This window comes from Muntiacus reevesi, chromosome 2, assembly GCF_963930625.1.
Source record: "Muntiacus reevesi chromosome 2, mMunRee1.1, whole genome shotgun sequence".
NCBI lineage: Eukaryota > Metazoa > Chordata > Mammalia > Artiodactyla > Cervidae > Muntiacus > Muntiacus reevesi.
The window spans coordinates 196686329-196705460 of NC_089250.1; the positions used below are offsets into that span (position 1 = coordinate 196686329).

The 19132-nt window shown below is 44.4% G+C and overlaps 1 protein-coding gene across 1 annotated transcript in view; it reads right to left on the bottom strand.

Annotated features, from left to right (window-relative positions):
* Positions 1–18455, bottom strand: part of PDILT (protein disulfide isomerase like, testis expressed) — a 41831-nt gene extending 23376 nt beyond the window's left edge. The window contains exons 1-2 of the mRNA XM_065920311.1: positions 18254–18455; positions 7161–7367 (exon numbers count right to left, since the gene is read on the bottom strand). Of these exons, the coding sequence (XP_065776383.1) occupies positions 7161–7367; positions 18254–18455 (409 nt within the window). The remainder of the gene's footprint in view (positions 1–7160; positions 7368–18253) is intronic.
* Between the last annotated feature and the right edge of the window lie 677 nt (positions 18456–19132).

Genomic DNA, 19132 nt, shown 5'->3' on the forward strand with positions numbered 1-19132 from the left:
CTTGAGGAATGCACACTGAGCTGTTAAATTGTCTGAAAAAGACATTATTGTTAAATTGACTGAAAAGGGCACTAAGGGTCTTTACTTACCTTTCCAAAGAACATTAGGCCTTTAAAAAATTTCTAATGAAGCATGTTTATGTGGAGAAAGGTACACAAATTATAATATACAGTTTGATGAATTTTCATAAAATGAACAGACATATGCAAATACCACCCAGGTAAAGAAATAGAAAATTATCAGCCCCTTAGAAGTCCCCATGTGCCCCCTCTCAGCCTCTATCCTACTGTCACCTAGAGGTAACTAGAAGTGACAATTATCCTAGCTTCTAACAGCTTGTTCTTGAACTGCATAAAAACAGAGTCACACAGTATGTGTTTGAGGATCTGGCTTCATTGCACATGTGAGATTCCTCCATGTTGTACTTTGAGATTCATTCCCACTGCTGTGTAGCCCTCTGTTGTGTGAATGACTTATTTATCCATTCTTTTTTAATGGGCATTTGGTTTGTTTACAGGTTGGGGCTGTTAAGAATTAATTCTTGGACATGTCTCTAGGGGCACATTATATGCACTTCTGTTGGGTACATGCCCAAGAGAAGAATTTCTGGTCATGGGGACACAATGTTCAGCTTCAGTAGATACAGATTAGGCCATTAAAAAAGTCACGGTGAGTCAGGCCTCTGAAAGTTCATAAGAGGATGATGTGGTGGTCTCAAGGGACAGAGTGGGTGGGGAGGCATTATGTTGTCCTCAGACCATGGTTAGACTCACAGCAGTCATCCCCCCCAACCCAGATACCAGCCCAAGGATAAGATTCTATTTTCACAGTGGTCCAAGCCATCTTTTAGGAAGAAAGAGCCTCACATCATGGGGAAAAAAAAAAAAAAAAACAAAAAAAACCTTTCTCTTAAAGGCTTTGTCTGAAAAAGTTATTTTTTTTAAGTGACCTGAAAGAAATTAGTTTAGAAATTCTGAAAATACCAAAAAAGGTGAATAAAATCCCTCCAAACGAGTTTGCATTTCAGGTCATCAGAACCCTTGCTCTGATTTCCCTCTGTGCTACCATCTCCCTGAGTCCACACTCCAGTCATACCCTTGTCTTCCAGCACACCGGTCTTGGCATCCACCAGTCCCTCTGCCTGGGCTGTCCTTTCCTCTCAGCTCTCAAGTGCATCTCATCCTACCTATTTAATCTTCAGTTTGATCTTTTCCTACTCTCCTTTCAATCATTCTCTGTATTATGACCTGTTGTATTTTCTTCATTGAATCTGTTTCTGAGGTTATGAGTTTTTGCTAACTTTCTCAGTAGCTCCTGAGGGATAACAGAATATGCCACCTCAAATTCTACTACTTGGGCATATTATTTTGAATTAAAGGTACTTGAGAAACAGCTTGTGCAAACTTCACAACTTTATTGTTTCTTTGTCTAAAAGATATAAAATCTAGCTACTTTGATCAATTCTTTTCAGCCTCAAATCTCTGGGACTCCTGTACATATGAAATTAATTTTTCTTTCATTAACCTCTCTTATGTCAATTTAATTATTAGACCACCCAAAGAACCTAGAAGAGAAGAAAGGAAAAGTTTTCCTCCCCCTACATCTTGTGATGTCTGGTTCATAGTAGGTGATCAGGAAATCATGGGATGAATGAACGAGGTGAATGAATCATTAGACAACTCTGTTTGAGGGAACTTGATCTTGAACCCTCTTCTCTGGGACAGATGAACTCCACTTGGCCCCCTGGGCCCCATGGGACTGAGATAGCTCTGAACCTGGCAAACAGTTTGTTTTTGAGTGTGGGGCACTGTCCCTGCTATGCGGGTGTCTCTCCTGTTGCTCGGCTCTGAGCCAGAGGACACAGTGACAACTGAGGTGTGAATGTTGTGTCAATAATTAACTGAGGCCGTCACTCTGCTGCATATTTCCAGGCACAAGCTGTGAATGCATCATTAATTGAGGGCCTGGAGGCAGCCTGAGTCTCCCTCCCTCAAAGGAGATGGTCAAAGCCAAGTCTCCCACCATCAGTCCTTGGAGACCAGAGGAGAACCTGAATTTGACTCAACAAGGACTAAACCCAACCTGCATCCGAGGGAAATTTTCATAGAAGTCACAGTGTAGGAGGCCAGTAAAGTACCATCACCCGCTTGGCTCAGGAAGTCCTGTCAAGTGGCAGAATTGGCACAAGTCATTCTTTTTAGGAAGTGACAGATCAAGGCTGCCTCAAGTTTTCACAGTTAGTGCTCATCCTAAAATCCGGGCCCTGACTCCATCCCAGTATCCCATTGCCTCTTTCCATGGCTGAGGGTCATACTGAGAAAGAAGGAGATGGTTAAACCTAGTACAAATAAGAACTGGCTTCTTTGCTCCAAGCCTGCTGCTGTGGGGACCTTCTAATACCACCCCATTCAAACATAAAATATGCATTAAAACCCTAAGCATTCCAGGCCCTGGATTAGGGTCAGAAAAGTAATAGTTTGAGGATGATAATAACCACATTCTTTAAACTGTGGTTTTGGAGAAGATTCTTGAGAGTCCGTTGGACTGCAAGGAGATCAGATCAGTCAATCCTAAAAGAAATCAACCCCAAATAGTCATTGGAAGGACTGATGCTGAAGTTGAAGCTCCATTACCTTGGCCACCTGATGCAAAGAGTGAAGTCATTAGAGAAGACCCTGATGCGGGTAAAGATTGAAGGCAGGAGGAGAAGGAGATGACCAAGGATGAGGTGATTGGATGGCATTGCTAACTCAATGGACATGAGTTTGAGCAAGCTCCGGGAGTTGGTGATGGACAGGGAGGCCTGGTGTAGTGTAGTCCATGGGGTCACAGAGTTGGACACGACTGAGTGATTGAACAACAATAATAACCACATCTGCCATTTACTTAGAGGACAGAACAATGTGCAGGAAGGATCCGTCAACTATAGCCCATGGGCCAAATCTGACCAGCCATCTAATTTTATAAGTTATTTTTATTGGGACAGAGCCATATCTGATTGTTTGTGTATGGCTCCTTTTTCAGAGCATCAGCAGAGTTAAATTGTTTCAACAGAGACTGGCCTGTAAAGCCTGAAATATTTACTTTCTGGTCCTTTAGAGAAAATGCTTGTGAATCTCAGTGCTTATTAGCTGGGGAGCCTTGAGAGTTATTCCACTCTCTGCACCTGTTTCCCCACCTGTAGAAGCACCTCCTACACTGTGTCATAACATCTGAGAAAGGCCTAGAACAGTATCTGTAACACAGCAAATGCTTCAGACATGTGCACTTATCTTTCTTGCCAGGAACCCTCAGAGGTAGATATCTTTGCCATCCACACTTCACAGATGAAGAAATCAGAATTCGATGGGAGGGAGTGGCTGCTCCTCAGGTACATAGTGAGGATTTGAAGTCACAGTGTCAACCAGCTCTGGTAGCCTTTTCAGAGACCCCAGGAAAGGAGGTGAGATTGGATTCTTTCCTGTGCTCTCAGGTGAGAGGTAAGATCTTTGAGAAGGAAGGACAGGTACTATGGGACCACAGAAGTGGGGCAGGCACCATGACCCAGGCAATCAGGGGAGACTTCCTGGAGGAGGTGATGGTGATGCTTCCTGAATGATGAGGAGGTTTCAGGCACTGGCTCCCAGTACAAAGAGGGCTCAGACAGTCTGGAAATTGCTATGCTGCAACCTTTTTACCCTTAAGTGGAGTTGGACCTCACCTGTCCTTTAGGATGTGAGGGCATCCCAAGAACCTGAGTAACTCCATGAGCAGATATGTACTTTGACAAAGAAACTTTGGGCTTTTATTTTTTTCACAGCCCTCTTCTGAACCAACACATCACAAAGGGCTCCTCACTTAGGTCAGTGGGTAGCCATGGAGGGTTATCAATGCATAGGAAGCAGCAGTCTTTACCCTTTCTCTCACTCCTTTCCTCTCTCCTCATCTCTTTCTCTTCTCACTCCCTCACACACCACCCTCCTACAAATCAGCTGGGAGGAGGCTCCAAGTCTTCTATGCAATCTGCCCTGAGGCAGGCTCTTCTGCAAGTCTGGCCTGTGTATCTCATACTCTGTATTCGTTCTGAGAGCCGCAAGGCAGCCTGCAGCCCCTGTACATGATGGCCCTCTCCACTCCGCCCCTTTGGTTCTTGCAACCACTCTCAAATAGGATTTTTGCAAACATGCTGAATGCTGGGCCCTGCAAAAGACAGGCTCAGTTTTCTGTGATTCAATCATTCAACATACACAGTGGGAACATTCTACTAATATAGGAAGGGTTGTGTTGGGCATTTCTGTGTTCATCAGTTTTATTCCATCCATCTATCCATTCATCTACACATTCAGTTCAGTTCAGTTGCTCAGTCATGTCCGACTCTTTGCGACCCCATGAACCGCAGCATGCCAGGTCTCCCTGTCCATCACCAACTCCTGGAATCTATTCAAACTCTTGTCCATCGAGTTGGTGATCCCATCCAACCATCTCATCTTCTGTCATCCCCTTCTCCACCTGCCCTCAATCTTTCCCAGCATCAGGGTCTTTTCAAATGAATTAGCCCTTTGCATCAGGTGACCAAAGTATTGGAGTTTCAGCTTCAACATCAGTCCTTCCAATGAACACCCAGGACCAATTTCCCTTAGGATGGACTGGCTGGATCTCCTTACAGTCCAAGGGACTCTCAAGAGTCTTCTCCAACACCACAGTTCAAAAGCATCAATTCTTCTGCACTCAGCTTTCTTTATAGTCCAACTCTCACATCCATACATGACCACTGGAAAAACCATAGCCTTGACTAGATGAACCTTTATTGACAAAGTAATGTCTGCTTTTTAATATGCTGTTTGGGTTGGTCATAACTTTCCTTCCAAGGAGCAAGAATCTTTTAATTTCACGGCTGCAGTCACCATCTGCTGTGATTTTAGAGCCCAACAAAATAAAGTCTGTCATTATTTCCATTGTTTCCCTCCCATCTATTTGCCATGAAGTGATGGGACCGGATGCCATGATCTTAGTTTGTTGAATGTTGAGTTTTAAGCCAACTATTTCACTCTCTTCTTTCACTTCATCAAGAGGCTCTTTAGTTCTTCTTCACTTTCTGCCATTATGGTGGTGTCATCTGCGTATCTGAGGTTATTGATATTTCTCCTGGCAATATTGATTCCAGCTTATGCCTCATCCAGCCTGGCATTTTGCATGATGTACTCTGCATATAAGTTGAATAAGCAAGATGACTATATACAGCCTTGATATACTCTTCCTCCTATTTGGAACCAGTCTGTTGTTTCATGTCCAGTTCTAAGTGTTGCTTCTTGACCTGCATACAGATTTCTAAGCAGGCAAGTAAGGTGGTCTGCTACTCCCATCTCTTTAAGAATTTTCCACAGTTTGTTGTGATCCACACAAAGTAGATGTTTTTCTGGAGCTCTCTTGCTTTTTCGATGATCCAACAGATGTTGGCAATTTGATCTCTGGTTCCTCTGCCTTTTCTAAATCCAACTTGAACATCTGGAAGTTCACGGTTCACGTACTGTTGAAACCTGGCTTGGAGAATTTCGAGCATTACTTTGCTAGTGTGTGAGATGAGTGCAATTGTGTGGTAGTTTGAGCATTCTTTCGGATTGCCTTTCTTTGGGATTGGGATTAAAACTGACCTTTTCCAGTCCTGAGGCCACTGCTAAGTTTTCCAAATTTGCTGGGATGTTGAGTGCAGCACTTTCCCAGCATCATCTTTTAGGATTTGAAATAGCTCAACTGGAATTCCATCACTTCCACTAGCTTTGTTTGTAGTGATGCTTCTTAAAGCCCACTTGACTTCACACTCCAGGATGTCTGGCTCTAGGTGAGTGATCACTCCATAGTGGTTTTCTGGGTCATGAAGATCTTTTTTGTATAGTTCTTATGTGTATTTTTGCCACTTCTTACTATCTTCTGCTTCTGTTGGATCCATATAGTTTCTCTCCTTTATTGTGCCCATCTTTGCATGAAATGTTCCCTTAGTGCCTCTAATTTTCTTGAAGAGATTTCTAGTCTTTCCCATTCTATTTTTTCCCTCTGTTTCTTTGCCTTGTTCACTTAGGAAGGCTTTCTTGTTTCTCCTGGCTATTCTTTGGAACTCTGCATTCAAATGGATATATATTTCCTTTTTCCCCTTTACCTTTAGCTTCTCCATATATTTAACACTTTTTAAAATTAAGACCTACTATGTGTCACACTGAGGCACAAAATTCTTCAAAATTCCCCGACATTAAGATAGGGCTTGAGGGATTTCCCAGATGGTCCAGGGGCTAAGACTCTGTGCTCCTAATGCAGGGAGCCTGGGTTCAATCCCTGGTCAGGGAACTAGATTACACATGCCACAACTAAAATCCAGTGCAGCCAAATAAATAAAAATTAATGAATATTTTTAAAAGATGGGGCTTGATACACGTTAGGTTCTTAATAAAAGGATATGGAATAAGTGGGTGAATGAGTTAATGAAATGGATGGTGACAGAAGCTTAGCTTCTAGTTTAGTAGTCACCCTGTCCCATACTCATCTTGTTCTAACACCTCCCAGTCTCCCTTTTGATCAGTCAGTGCTTCCTTGGCTGAGACAGCATCAAGATCATTCTAAAGTGGAAGAGTGCAGTGGGAGTGGGAGTTAGGTAAACTGGGAACTCACTCTGGTCTTTTTAGTTTAGAAACCATGTACCTCACTGCGCCATCCCATGTGCCTCCAGGGCCCACCAGCTCAGATATGGTGGAAGTAACTACATGTCAACCAAAATCTATTTTTTTTCTTATGGTCATAGAGCTGGGCCTTAATTCACAGTCTTTCAGTTGGGTGGAGCCACATAACAGAATTCAGATCAATAGGATGAAAACAAAAGTGATATTCACTAACTCCAGGTCTGGGCTATGGACCCCACTGGTGGCACTCCTCTGCCTCCCAGCACCAACTGCTGGCCAGACACAGAGGGAACAGCCAGAGAATTGGAGGTCCTAGGGGAGGACAGTGCCACAGGCTGAAAGGAATTTGGGTCTTTGAAAGATTGTGTGGACCAGAAGCCCCACAGCCAACCTTGCTACAACTGGGTTCGGTGCAAGCAAGACATAAACTTGTAATTCTGTTAAACCACTGAAATACAGATTTTTGTGTTTCCATAGTTAGCATTCCTTTGATTGACACACAAATACCATTACCTTGGCAGCTGATGGGCTGTGATCTGTTGCCCTCAAAAAACAGCTTCAACTCTGGGGCCTTCTTGACATCAAACTCCTTCCGAAGTTCCTTCTCAACTGTGATGTCCACTTTGCCAAAGCCAATCCCGTTCTTGCCTTTGCCCATGATCTCCACGGCTTTGCCCAGCTCCTCAGCTAAGCTCCTGGATTGCTTTGAGGATGGGTTATCTGAAAGAGCCAATAAGAAGACAGAACTCACTAGAACCTCTCCTCCATCCCATCTCCCAAGGAGGAGGCTTTGTTAAGCTTAAGCCTTTGTTAAGACTTTTTTTTTTAAGTTAAGTCCTGCTTAACTCCTGGGTTTTTCTCATGCTCCACTGCTAATGGGTAGATTCAGAAATGTGACAGGATATCACAGTTCATGAAACTGATCAGTTTGGGAGATATGAATCAGGTTTTTGTGGGTTCAGCAACACTGGAAACAATACAATTTTGGGCAATTTAATTTCTTAAAGACCCACATGCCTCGTCAATAAAGTGAGGAAATAGTGGTTGCTTTGTGAAGCTGAGTCAAAAGATTTAACAATCAATTATATAGTGCTTATTACTTTCTAAGAGGTTTATGGGGATTAAGCCACTGAATCCTCCTAGTTCACCTATGGTGTGTGTGTGTGTGTGTGTGTGTGTGTGTGTGTGTTAGATGCACTCAGTCATGTCTGACTCTTTGCAATCCCATGGACTGTAGCCTCTTCTGTCCATGTAATTCTCCAGGCAAGAATACTGGGGTGGGTTGCCATTTCCTTCTCCAGGGGATCTTCCCAACCCAGGGATCTAACCTGGGTCTCTCACATTCCAGGCAGATTCTTTACCATCTGAGCCACCAGAGAAGCCTCTATGGTGGTAGGTATGGCTATTATTATCTCACTGTGATAGAGGAGGAAACTGTTGCATAATTGAAATGACTTATTTGCCCAAAGCTGCATGGCAATAGGAGTAGCAGCAGGATGGGACTCACTCGCTCTGGCTTGGGGGCTTGCTCTCTAACCTCCACTGGGCCTGTCCTTAGCATCAGGCCTGGCACTTGGTCAGTATATAATGCCTTCTTATTAATACTGTTATTAGGGTAAAAATTCTGCCAGAAATCACAGTAGAGGGAGACAGAGAGTGAGAAGAAGGGAGGTGAGAGGAGAGAAAAAGAGAGAGAAGCGGGTGGGTGGGGCATGGAGAGAGGGAGAATGAGCGCCATCTGGTGGAAGTTCCTGGATCTAACAGGACAGGTTCTGCACCTTCGTTTGCCCTGTATCTGCATGTAATACAGCAGGGGACATGCTTGTGAAAACGAGGCCAGATGTGAGAAGGGAAAGGGGATGGGGGGAGGTTATGATGGCCCCCTACCCACCCAGCTCATCTCCTTGGTCCAGCGTGTTGAAGAGATCTGACACTATTGATCAGGATTCCTTGGCCTCTCACATTGCCAGGCAGTGGGCTGGAAGTAGACGTGAGGGGCCCTTTTCTGGAAAGAGCCCCGGGGGCCTAGCATGCGATCCCAGCAGCAGTAGAAGACTTCCTGGCCTAAGTGGGAGGGGCTGAAAGGCAATCACATTTGTCTCCCTTCCTCCTGACAGTGTCGGGAGACTGTAGGCCCCTCGCTGGCTCTCACAGACTAGTGTCTGCAGCAGGTGGGTTGAGCCAGGGCAGGGGGTCATTGATTCCCTTTTAAGCCAGAATGCTTTATGTTCCTCAAACTCCTTTGTCCATCTGGAGCACTTAAAACCAGTGTAAGTCACTTCCACTGCCATGGGCAAGTTCCAAGTACAAGAGAGAGCGCTTGTGTAAAGCAAAACCCAGAAAGCCAGGCCTTGAACAACTGGCACATGCCCCGTTGCCAATCAGCACACTGCTCCGGTGATGGAACCCAAATGAGAATGATCACTTTCATTAAACTCTCAATCAATGGACAGGAAGTGTGACTTTTTGCTTCCCTTGTAGAGTGCCTGTCCACTGCCTGCTTTGTCACCCACATTGCCTTCGACACCCAATCCCTCACCCAAGCAGGGGTTGGGCCTGTTGCCAGCAGCTCTGGCCTGCAGGCCTCTCCTCTGGCTTCCTCACGGATTGGCCATGCCTGGCTCAGGGCTGCTGGTTGACGTAACATTCAAATCTGAGTTTCTAGGCTTGGGGTAAGAGAAACACTTGGAATGATTGCCCAAACAGTGGAGTTTTTGAGGTTCCACCCATAGCCCAGTGCTTTTTGGTGTCTAGCATGGAAGTGAGAGAAAGAGACTGTGACCTCTGGGGCGTGAGAGTTGGATGGATGGGACCTACTTGTTTCAGTAATGGGATTCATTCGTTCACTCATCTGACAAATCTTTTTTAGAATCTCCCATGTGTCAGGAAGTATTTTAGGTATTGAGGACTTAACAATGAACAGACTGATAAAAATCACTGCTCTCATTGAAAAAGGTAGACAGTAAAGAAACAGGCTGTATTCTATGTTAGATGCTAAGTGCTATGGAGAAAAAACAAACAGATATGGAAGTTGGGAGTGTCTGGGAATGGAGTTTAAGTCAGGAGGTGAAAGGAGGTCTCACTGAGCAGAGAATGGAACATTTTAATAAATACTGAAGAAGATGAGGGACCAAGCTGTGTGCTCACTCACAGGAGAGAGAGAGTTCCAGGCAAAGGAGCCATATGAGCAAAGGCCTTGAAGTAAGAGAACATCAACATGTCTGAGGGATGACAAGAACTCCATTGGGTCTGGAACCGAATGAGCTGGGATGAGATCAGATGACACAGGCCTTGTAGATCACTGAATAGACTTTGGTCTTTCCTCTGAAGCTTGTGGAAATGTACTAGAGCGTTTGGAGCAGTGTTAGATGTGATGATTTACATTTTTACTGGATTGTTTTGAATGTTACATGGAGATTGGACCACAGAGAAAAAAGGAGGCCAGCTGGAGACCACTGTAATAATACAGGTAAGAAAGTTTAATGGCTTGAATCAGGGGAGTAGCAATGGAGGGGGTGAGAAGTGGTCAGAGCCTTGAGGGGTCCTGAAGGAGGAATTGACAAGGTTTATTTATTGATGGATTGGAGGTGGAATATTGTAAATGAAAGAAATCAAGGATGACTCTGACATTTTGACCCAAGCAACCAGAAGGATGATGACAGTGATGATGATGGTAATGATTGTGATGATGATGGTAGTATTGATAACAAGATAACAGCATTTATTGGCCACTTACTATGCCAAGTACTTTGCTAAGTGTTATGTACATTATCTTGATTAGTCCTCAGAATAAGCCTAGGAGTCATCTACTATTATAGATAGTCATCTACTATTGCAGGTGAGGAATGTTAGATGAGGAAACAGAAACCCAGAAGTCTCACAGCTAGCAAGCATTAGGCCAAGACTCAGCTCCAAGGCTGGCTGACTCCAAACTCCATGCTCTAACTGACCTTGTAGGCAAGCCAGACTGGAAAAAATACTCTTTTTCCCTGGAGGGGTGAGTTTCCAATCTCCCCTGCTCTGGGTGGTTCATATCAGAGCAGATAGACTCTGGAGAGACAAATCTACTTTTTAAGTCCAGTCCTGTTTACTAGTCCCTATCTTTTTAAAATTTGCAAATCAGTGTTTACCTCTGGATCCTTGAATGCCAAGCGTGTAAAGCTGAAATGAAATGAATGCATACATCCTCAGGTCTTGGTGACTGTGTCTCATGGGGCATGGAGTCAATTCAGCTGTATATTGGAACCTGGGCAAAGCAGTGCCCAGCGGACTGTGGATGGGCAGGGAGCCCTTTGCTGGGAGCTCCTTCAATTTTAGCCCTCTTCAGGTTCTAACTAGGGTCCCTTGTCTGGCACATACTAGATATTCAATGAACATGATTTCCTTAGGTTTCATAAATGAGAGACAGTTATGGTGGCTTACAGCGCCTGTGGTCCAGGAAAGGTGTTTTTCAAACATCTCTGAACCTTAGCTTCCCCACCTATAGAATGGGGATAGTGATAGTTTCCATACCTTAGAATAAGCCTACATAGTAAGCCAAGGTATGCAAAGCTCTGATACAGAAGTGCCCAATAAACATTAAGCATTATGATAACATGGGGGAAATTCATGGTCTTGCTCTGACCAGATGTTCTCTGGGGAGGAAGGATCCTATGTAGTTATCAGGGTCTTCAGAAAATCTGGTTACTGGGGAAAGGAAGACAAGGGTGACAAGCCATCCAAAACAAGGCTGAGGCCTATTCTGTGGCTTTCTCGTGGGTTTTGGGGTTGAGCAAATGGCACTCAGGGTCCCATTAGAGTCGGCAGTGGCTCTCGACAGTGGGCCTAGTGTGTAAATGTGTTAATGGCTAATGGACCTAGAAGCAATGTTTGCCTGGGTCTTTACTAGGTAACCCCATGCTCCCTTTTTGGAGCAGAGGATGTGGGTCAGGGGTGGGTCTGATGGTTGGGGGAGGTGTGAGTGTAGGGACTGGAGATTAGCTCCCGGCACAGGAAGCTGGAGTCTGCCTTTCTTTAGACTGTGGTTCTCAACAGGGCACATTGGGCACTATCTGGAGACATTATTGGTTGTCACATCTAAATATCCCACAGTGCACAAGACGCCCTCCTCCCCCATCTCACACACACACACGCACACACACATACACAGAGAGACAGTGCTAAGAATTAGCCAGCAGAAATGTCAACAGTGCTAAGGACGAGAAACCCCACTTTAGACCAAGTTCAAGATCAAGCATGGAAAAGGATCGTGAGTATAATACTCTCCCCATTCCATAGGATGCTTTACAGCGCTCACAGGTGATAAGGACTTCAGGATGGTCTCCAACACCCAGCTCCTCAGGGTCCAGCCAGCAAGTTTCTTTGACCATTGAAAAGACCTACAAAACTCTGCAGATCTGCTCCCTACCCTTCTGCTGCTATTTTCCACTACTTTTCTCTTCAGCAACTCAGCTTAGCCACTCTGCCCATTCCTACCTCAGGGCCTTTGCACTTGCTGTTCCTTCTGCCTGAAATTTTCTCAGGTTGCTGTTTTACTGCCTTCAGGTCTTTGTTCAATTTCCGTCTTCACAGGAAAGCCTTCTCTGGCTACCCTGTACATAACCACAGCCCCACTTGCACCACTCTTTGCACTTCCTAAGGGCTCTGCTCTGTTTTTCTCCATAGTACGTCTACCCTTAAGATATGCTACATTTTTCATTTCGACATCATTTTATCTTGAGTCTCCTCTCTCTGAGCTTCCCTTGTGGCTCAGCTGGTAAAGAATCCGCCTGCAGTGCAGGAGACCCTGGTTTGATTCCTAGATTGGGAAGATCCGCTGGTGAAGGGATAGGCTACCCGTTCCAGTGTTCTTGGGCTTCCCTTGTGGCTCAGCTGGTAAAGAATCCGCCTGCAATGCAGGAGACCTGGGTTCGAACCCTGGTTTGGAAGGATCCCCTGGAGAAGGGAAAGGCTACCCACTCCAGTGTTCTGGCCTGGAGAATTCCATGAACCGTATAGTCCACAGAGAGTCAGACACAACTGAGCAACTTTCACTTTCATTTTCACTCCCCTCTCCAGGATAAAAGATCCGTAAAGCAAGGGTGTCTGTTTGGCTTACCACTCAGTGCCTAGAATAGATCTGGCATATAATAAATATTCAATAAATGTTTAATGAATGAATGTTTCAATTATCAGCACTGTTTAAGAAGAATTGAGTGTTAGACCTGGTCTGAAATCCAGGCTTCATCACTTACCAGTTGTATAATTTTGGGCATATCCTAAACCTTTCTGAGACTTTATTTACTTCATAATATAAGACAGGGACAATGAGAACAAGCCCAGTGCCTGGAATACAGGTCTGAGTAAATGGTCTTCCTCATTTTCATCATGATGATTGCCCCATTATCGCCATCATTGCCATCCTCATCACCATCCTCATCTACTATACCATCTACATCATCTAATCTGCTCCCAAGGCAGACTCTTGCCACCTCTGCCTTAGGGAAGACTAATTAATGAACCTAGAAACAGCTCCTATTAAGTTTCATTTTGCCCTCCTCCAGTAAATGTAGTTTTTCCTTTTCTCTTGTCTCCTTAATGGGAACACTGTGGGCCAAACGAAAGCTCATTTATTTATCAACATCTCCAAACTGTGCTCCAGGCACAATCCTAGATGTTAGCAATCAAGAGATGAATCAGTTTTGATCCTTGTCCCCTGTGAAACTCACAAGTTTAAAAGCAGTTTCAAAGCAGTGTGGCAGATGTTATGAATAGCAGGGTTTTCATAACCCTGAGTGAGCATGCCAGAGCCTAGGTGGGAGGGAGGAGAACACAGCCTCTTGACAAGGCAACTTCATGAACTTAAACCTCACAATCCAACTGAAGAAGGTCAGGAAGGACACTATAGGTAGAGGGAACCTCAAGTGTAAAGGCCAGGAGGCCAAGGCCAGTGTGACCAACCGGGTAGCCACACTCAGGGTGTAGAGCACAGACTTCAAGTGGAATGGAAAAGTAGGCCTGGGTTAAGTCAAGCGAAGGATACTGTAGCTATGTTAAGGAGTTTGGAGACTTTGGGATTTTCAATTAGGGAGTGATCCAATCAGATGTGCATTTCAGCCTCTAAGAACGATGCTGTCAGTGCAGACATGTTTGAAGGCGTGGTGGCCTTCGATAATCACTTCTGTTCTTCCTGTTCACATTTTTTCTTTTGAAAAGCTCCAAAGGCTTGTCTTTTAATGCAGCGTACTAGGTCTCCGTGTGGCAAAGCAGTTTTGAAGATTTCATGGCTTTGTTCGATAGCTGGTTGCCATATAAAGTGAGCTTAGAGAATATAAATCACCTGTTGCAATGAGCCTGTAACATAAGTCTCTTGATATTTTCTTGTAAATGCGGCTTTCTTTTTGTTGGCAGTCTTAGAATATTCTGCTATCTCATAATTCAGTCTTTCCCTCTTTTCAAAGAAGTTCCCCAGTGACACTCATTTTTTTACTCATTTTGGCTTGTGAGTTTGCCAAAACTGTGACTGAGATAAACTCACAGTGTGGAAAAGAGGCAGAGACAGAAGTGGTAAATAAAACACGGGCAGGCCATGCGTGAACTAAAATAAGTGCCGGATTCTGACTTAAAGCTTGCCACCAAGGTGCAATTGTACAATTAAAGAAATTTACCTCACTTGCCACTATAAAGTCTGCCCCCAGATGCAGCTTAATTGTCTCTTGCCACTCACTGATAGGGTTTTGATGAGTCTGCAAGCAATTGATTTATTAGGATCTCTGCCTCAGTTCATCAGGCATTAGATTCTCAGAAAGAACACACAACCTAGACCCCTTGCTCGTGCAATTCACAGTAGGGTTTGTGCTCCTATGAGAATCTAATGCCGTCAGTGACATGGCAGAAGGTAGAGCTCAGGCAGTAATGTGAATAATGAGGAATGGCTGTAAATACAGATGAAACTTTGCTTGCTCACCCACCACTCACCTCCTGCTGTGTGGCCCAGTTCCTGCCCCTGATCTAGAAGATGCCACAGTGGTTCGGGGAGAGAATGATGAGGTCATAACTACAGCAGTTGGCAGGGGGAATGGGGAGGACTGGATATTGTAGAGGGCTTTGGGAGGTAGTTTCAATAGGACTCAGTGAGAGATTAGAAGTGAGACTAGAAAGGAGTCAAGAATGATTTAGGATATCTGACTTTGACATTATAAAGATAGCCATGCTTTCAATCAAGACAGGATGTGAGGAAAAGCAAATCAAGTAAAGATGCTGAGGTCTCTTTTGAACACATGTGACACTGAGATGTGTGAGATATCCAAGAGAAAAGATGCCTCTGAGTGTTGGTTCTTGAACCTGAAGCCCTTGGAGAAATGAGAAACTGGGCAGCAGCTAAGGATTTGATAGTTACCAGGACAGTATTTCCCTGGGACAATACTGGAAAGACCTTTTTGTAAAGAGCCATTTACTCCTGGAAAAAAACAAAAACAAAAATAAAAACCCACTTTTATAATGCTCGTCCTAAGAGATTCGTTTTTCCAAAGGTCATTTTAAAGGGTCTGCCAGCTTTTGAGAATTCATTTTTATTTAAACTGCGTATTTGAAGGAATCAAATTTTCAAATGAAATGAGTTTGAGTGTCTTTTAGATAGCATCTCTGCCAGTGTTCACCGAATTGAAATACCTGCTGGTGGGAAGACTTTAAAGTATTCAAATTGGTTGTTATTAGGTAAAATTAAAGAATATAAAATGGATTGGCTCCCTTCATAGCCCCAGGCACAATGTCAATCCCTAAGTTATAAAACGTCAACATCCCAAAGAACCATGAACTTCCCCTTCTGCCCTGATTAAAGCAGAGTGGTCGTGGACAGAGTCCTGCGTTCTCACACAGATAGGATAGGTTACCCAGGCTTGTCCACCTGCTGTGTCATTTTGGAAGCATAAATGAGTGTTGTGGTGTGTGCATGCAAAGTGTGTGGCTCTAAATCCTTCAATATCTCCACTAGTGGTCCAGGATTCAGGGATTAAGGTTGCAGCAAAAAAGAGAAGACAGCTTAGACAGCTGACCTGTGCAAACCATTAACTCACAAGCCACAGCAGGTAGAGCAGCCGTAGAGTTCTCAATTCTTCCCTGAGAAAAGAACCATAGACCAAATGTCCAAGTGGTGACCCAAGTCTTGATGTGGATGAGGGAGGTAGGGAACCAGCTGGAGGAGTAGTTCAGTAAGGTGGAAATTATGTCCTGCTCATAGGCTCCTATAAAGAAAATGGTTCAAACTAGATCTCACCCAGGTCTTGCTCCATGGGCTTGAAGCAAAATCAGGTGTGCATTCTGACTCTTCGAAGGAAACAAACCATTAACAGCCTGAACTGGATGGAGGTCAGAGGCTTGGAATTATTTTGATAGAACTTTACATAATAGGCACACTTCATGTTCAGTTCAGTTCAGTTGCTCAGTAGTGTCCAATTCTTTGCGACCCCATGAACCGCAGCACACCAGGCCTCCCTGTCCGTCGCCAACTCCCGGAGTTTACCCAAACTCATGTCCATTGAGTCAGTGATGCCATCCAACCATCTCATCCTCTGTCGTCCCCTTCTCCTCCTGCCTTCAATCTTCCCCAACATCAGGGTCTTTTCAAATGAATCAGCATCAGGTGGCCAAAATACTGGAGTTTCAGCTTCAACATCAGTCTTTCCAATGAACACACAGGACTTATCTCCTTTAGGATGGACTGGTTGGATCTCCTTGCAGTCCAAGGGACTCTCAAGAGTCTTCTCCAACACCACAATTCAAAAGCATCAATTCTTCTGTGCTCAGCTTTCTTTATAGTCCAGCTCTCACATTCATACATGACCACTGGAAAAATCATAGCCTTGACTAGATGGACCTTTGTTGACAAACTAATGTCTCTGCTTTTTAATGTGCTGTCTAGGTTGGTTATAACTTTCCTTCCAAGGAGTAAGCGTCTTTTAATTTCATGGCTGCAATCACCATCTGCAGTGATTTTGGAGGCCAAGAAAATAAAGTCAGCCACTATTTCCACTGTTTCCCCATCTATTTGCCATGAAGTGATGGGACCTGATGTCATGATCTTCTTTTTCTGAATGCTGAGCTTTAAGCCAACATTTTCACTCTCCTCTTTCACTTTCATCAAGAGGCTCTTTAATTCTTCTTCACTTTCTGCCATAAGGGTGAAAGTTGGAAGGAGGCAAAATGACCCAATTAGTTTTTCTCTCCTGGGAACTACGAAGGTTAAGGGCACAAAAAGAATGTTTTTGTTGTATGTTGCTATGAAGTGGCTGCACAAGTCAGCTGAGGAAGCAATGGGATCGATGGTAACTGAGCTACTGATACTGTCACTGGCAGAAAATGCCTGCTGATGCAAAGACCACCCCACTGAAGTGGAGTAATGTAAGTCAGAGAGAATGTATCAAATGAGAAGAGACCAAAATTGAGGAAAGGGCTGGGAGGCCTGAATTTCAAGCAGAAGACACAAATTCAGATGCTAGAGGGGTGAGGCAGGGGTGTGACTATGTGGGGCTGGCTGACTAGGAATGTGGCAAACTGACAAGTGTGTTTTTTCTGATCACAAGGGGGAAATTGTCACTCAGCTCCAGCCAACTGTCACATTATAGGAATGTAAGCCAGGGCTTCCAGATCTTTTGGTTTTTCAAGAGCAGATGTAAATTGAATTTCAGTTAAGAAATGTCCCCAGATAGGGAGGCAAATAGTGGCAGTACACCATGTGATTATGAGGAGTAAGTGAGAACATTTAGTGGGGCTCTAAGGACAGTTCCTATCATACTCTTTAAGTGCTTGCTGTGTGAAAGTTGTTATGAACATCCCTTCCATCCTATCTCAAAGCACAGACGTGGGTCTGTGTCAATGTCTCAGGAAAAAGAAGTCTGTTTCCTCTATCAAAATGCCTGCTGATGCACAATCTGAAGAATAAAAGTAGGCATGCGAAATTCAGATGAAAAAGCTGATGATCTAAAAATCTTCCTTGAGATAGTGCCCATAACTGTGTCCCAGCAACTTACAATATTACTTAGCAACTTAACAACTTATTTTGTTTTTACAATAATCCAATGTGGCGCTTGTGTTTATACCTATTTTACAGAGGAGAAAACTAAGGTTCGGAATGGTAAAGACACCTGAAGGTAAATCCTGGCTTCTTGCCTTCAATGGAACAGAGGAGTCAGATACAAATCAAGACCGAAGAGGCGAAATAGTGTCTTGTAAATGATTTAATTTCTCTGGACCTCAGTACTCTCATCTGGAAATTAGGAATGATGCTATTTTTAAAATTATTACTGAAATGTGTTCTCATGTATTTGTGCTAAATTGCTTCTGCTGTGTCCACCTCTTTGTGGACCCCATGGACGGTAGCCTGCCAGGCTTCTCTGCCCATGGGATTTTTCAGGCAAGAATACTGGAGTGGGTTGCCATTTCCCTCTCCAGGGGATCTTCCCAACCCAGGGATCGAACCCACGTCACTTACGTCTCCTGCACAGGCAGGCAGGTTCTTTTCCACCAGTGCCACCTGTTTAGCAATACTTAAAATTTCTCTGGCTGCCGGAAGAAAGGGGGCAGGTCTCAGCCCACCCATCACCCATTGCCCAGGAGTGGGGGACACTCACGGAAGAGCACCATTAGGAAGCGCGTCTCGTTCAGCATCTGAGTCAGGCCAGCAGGTGTTAGCACCATCAAATTTTCCTCCACAAGGATATGCAAGGGCTGGGACATGTCAGTGCTCTCATTCTTGCCATTCATCTTTGGTGAGCCCTGGACAGTGCCGACACAAGAGACTACCAGCAGGAGAGACATCCAGAGCAGCTCCATGGCTGTCCTTCAAGGGCAGGAGAAAGAACAAGGACTCTTATCACCACGGGTGGTGGGGACCCACGTCATCACTCCCTCTCCATCTCCTTTCTTAAAAGGTCAGTCCTGATGTGGAGAACATGGCCTGGGCATGCCCCACTGGCTTCCTAGCAGTGCCCAGAGCTCAGCAAAGCAAGCTGGAAAAGGAGAGGCAAATTTTGCCAGTGAGGTTAACCTTGGGGCCCATTGAAACTGCATGAGATTAGCTCAGAGCAGCAGGGTCCCACTCGGAGCAACAGAAAGCCAAATCACAAACCAACACTCAAGCCCACTGGCTCCCCAGACACTAGGTAAGAATATTTTTAGATATGAAACTCAGTCCAGAATCCCAAGGCGAGCCTCTGGGTCTCAGAGATTACTAATCCAATCCCTATCACAGCCTCTGCTTCAGGCTCCCCCGACTCCTGCTTGAATACCTCTTTTGATGGGAAGCTTACTACTGGCAGTGTACCCCATTTGACTTTTGAGCAAATTTTCTCAAGTGTAAATATTTCTTTCAAAAGTAATCACCATAATGTACACATGTAAAAATTCCAAGCAACACAATAAAAAATGTCAAGTAGAAAACAAAAATTTCTCCCACAACCCCACCCCTGAGAAAGTGGCTCAGTTTGGAATGAATCTTTACCAATGTTGAA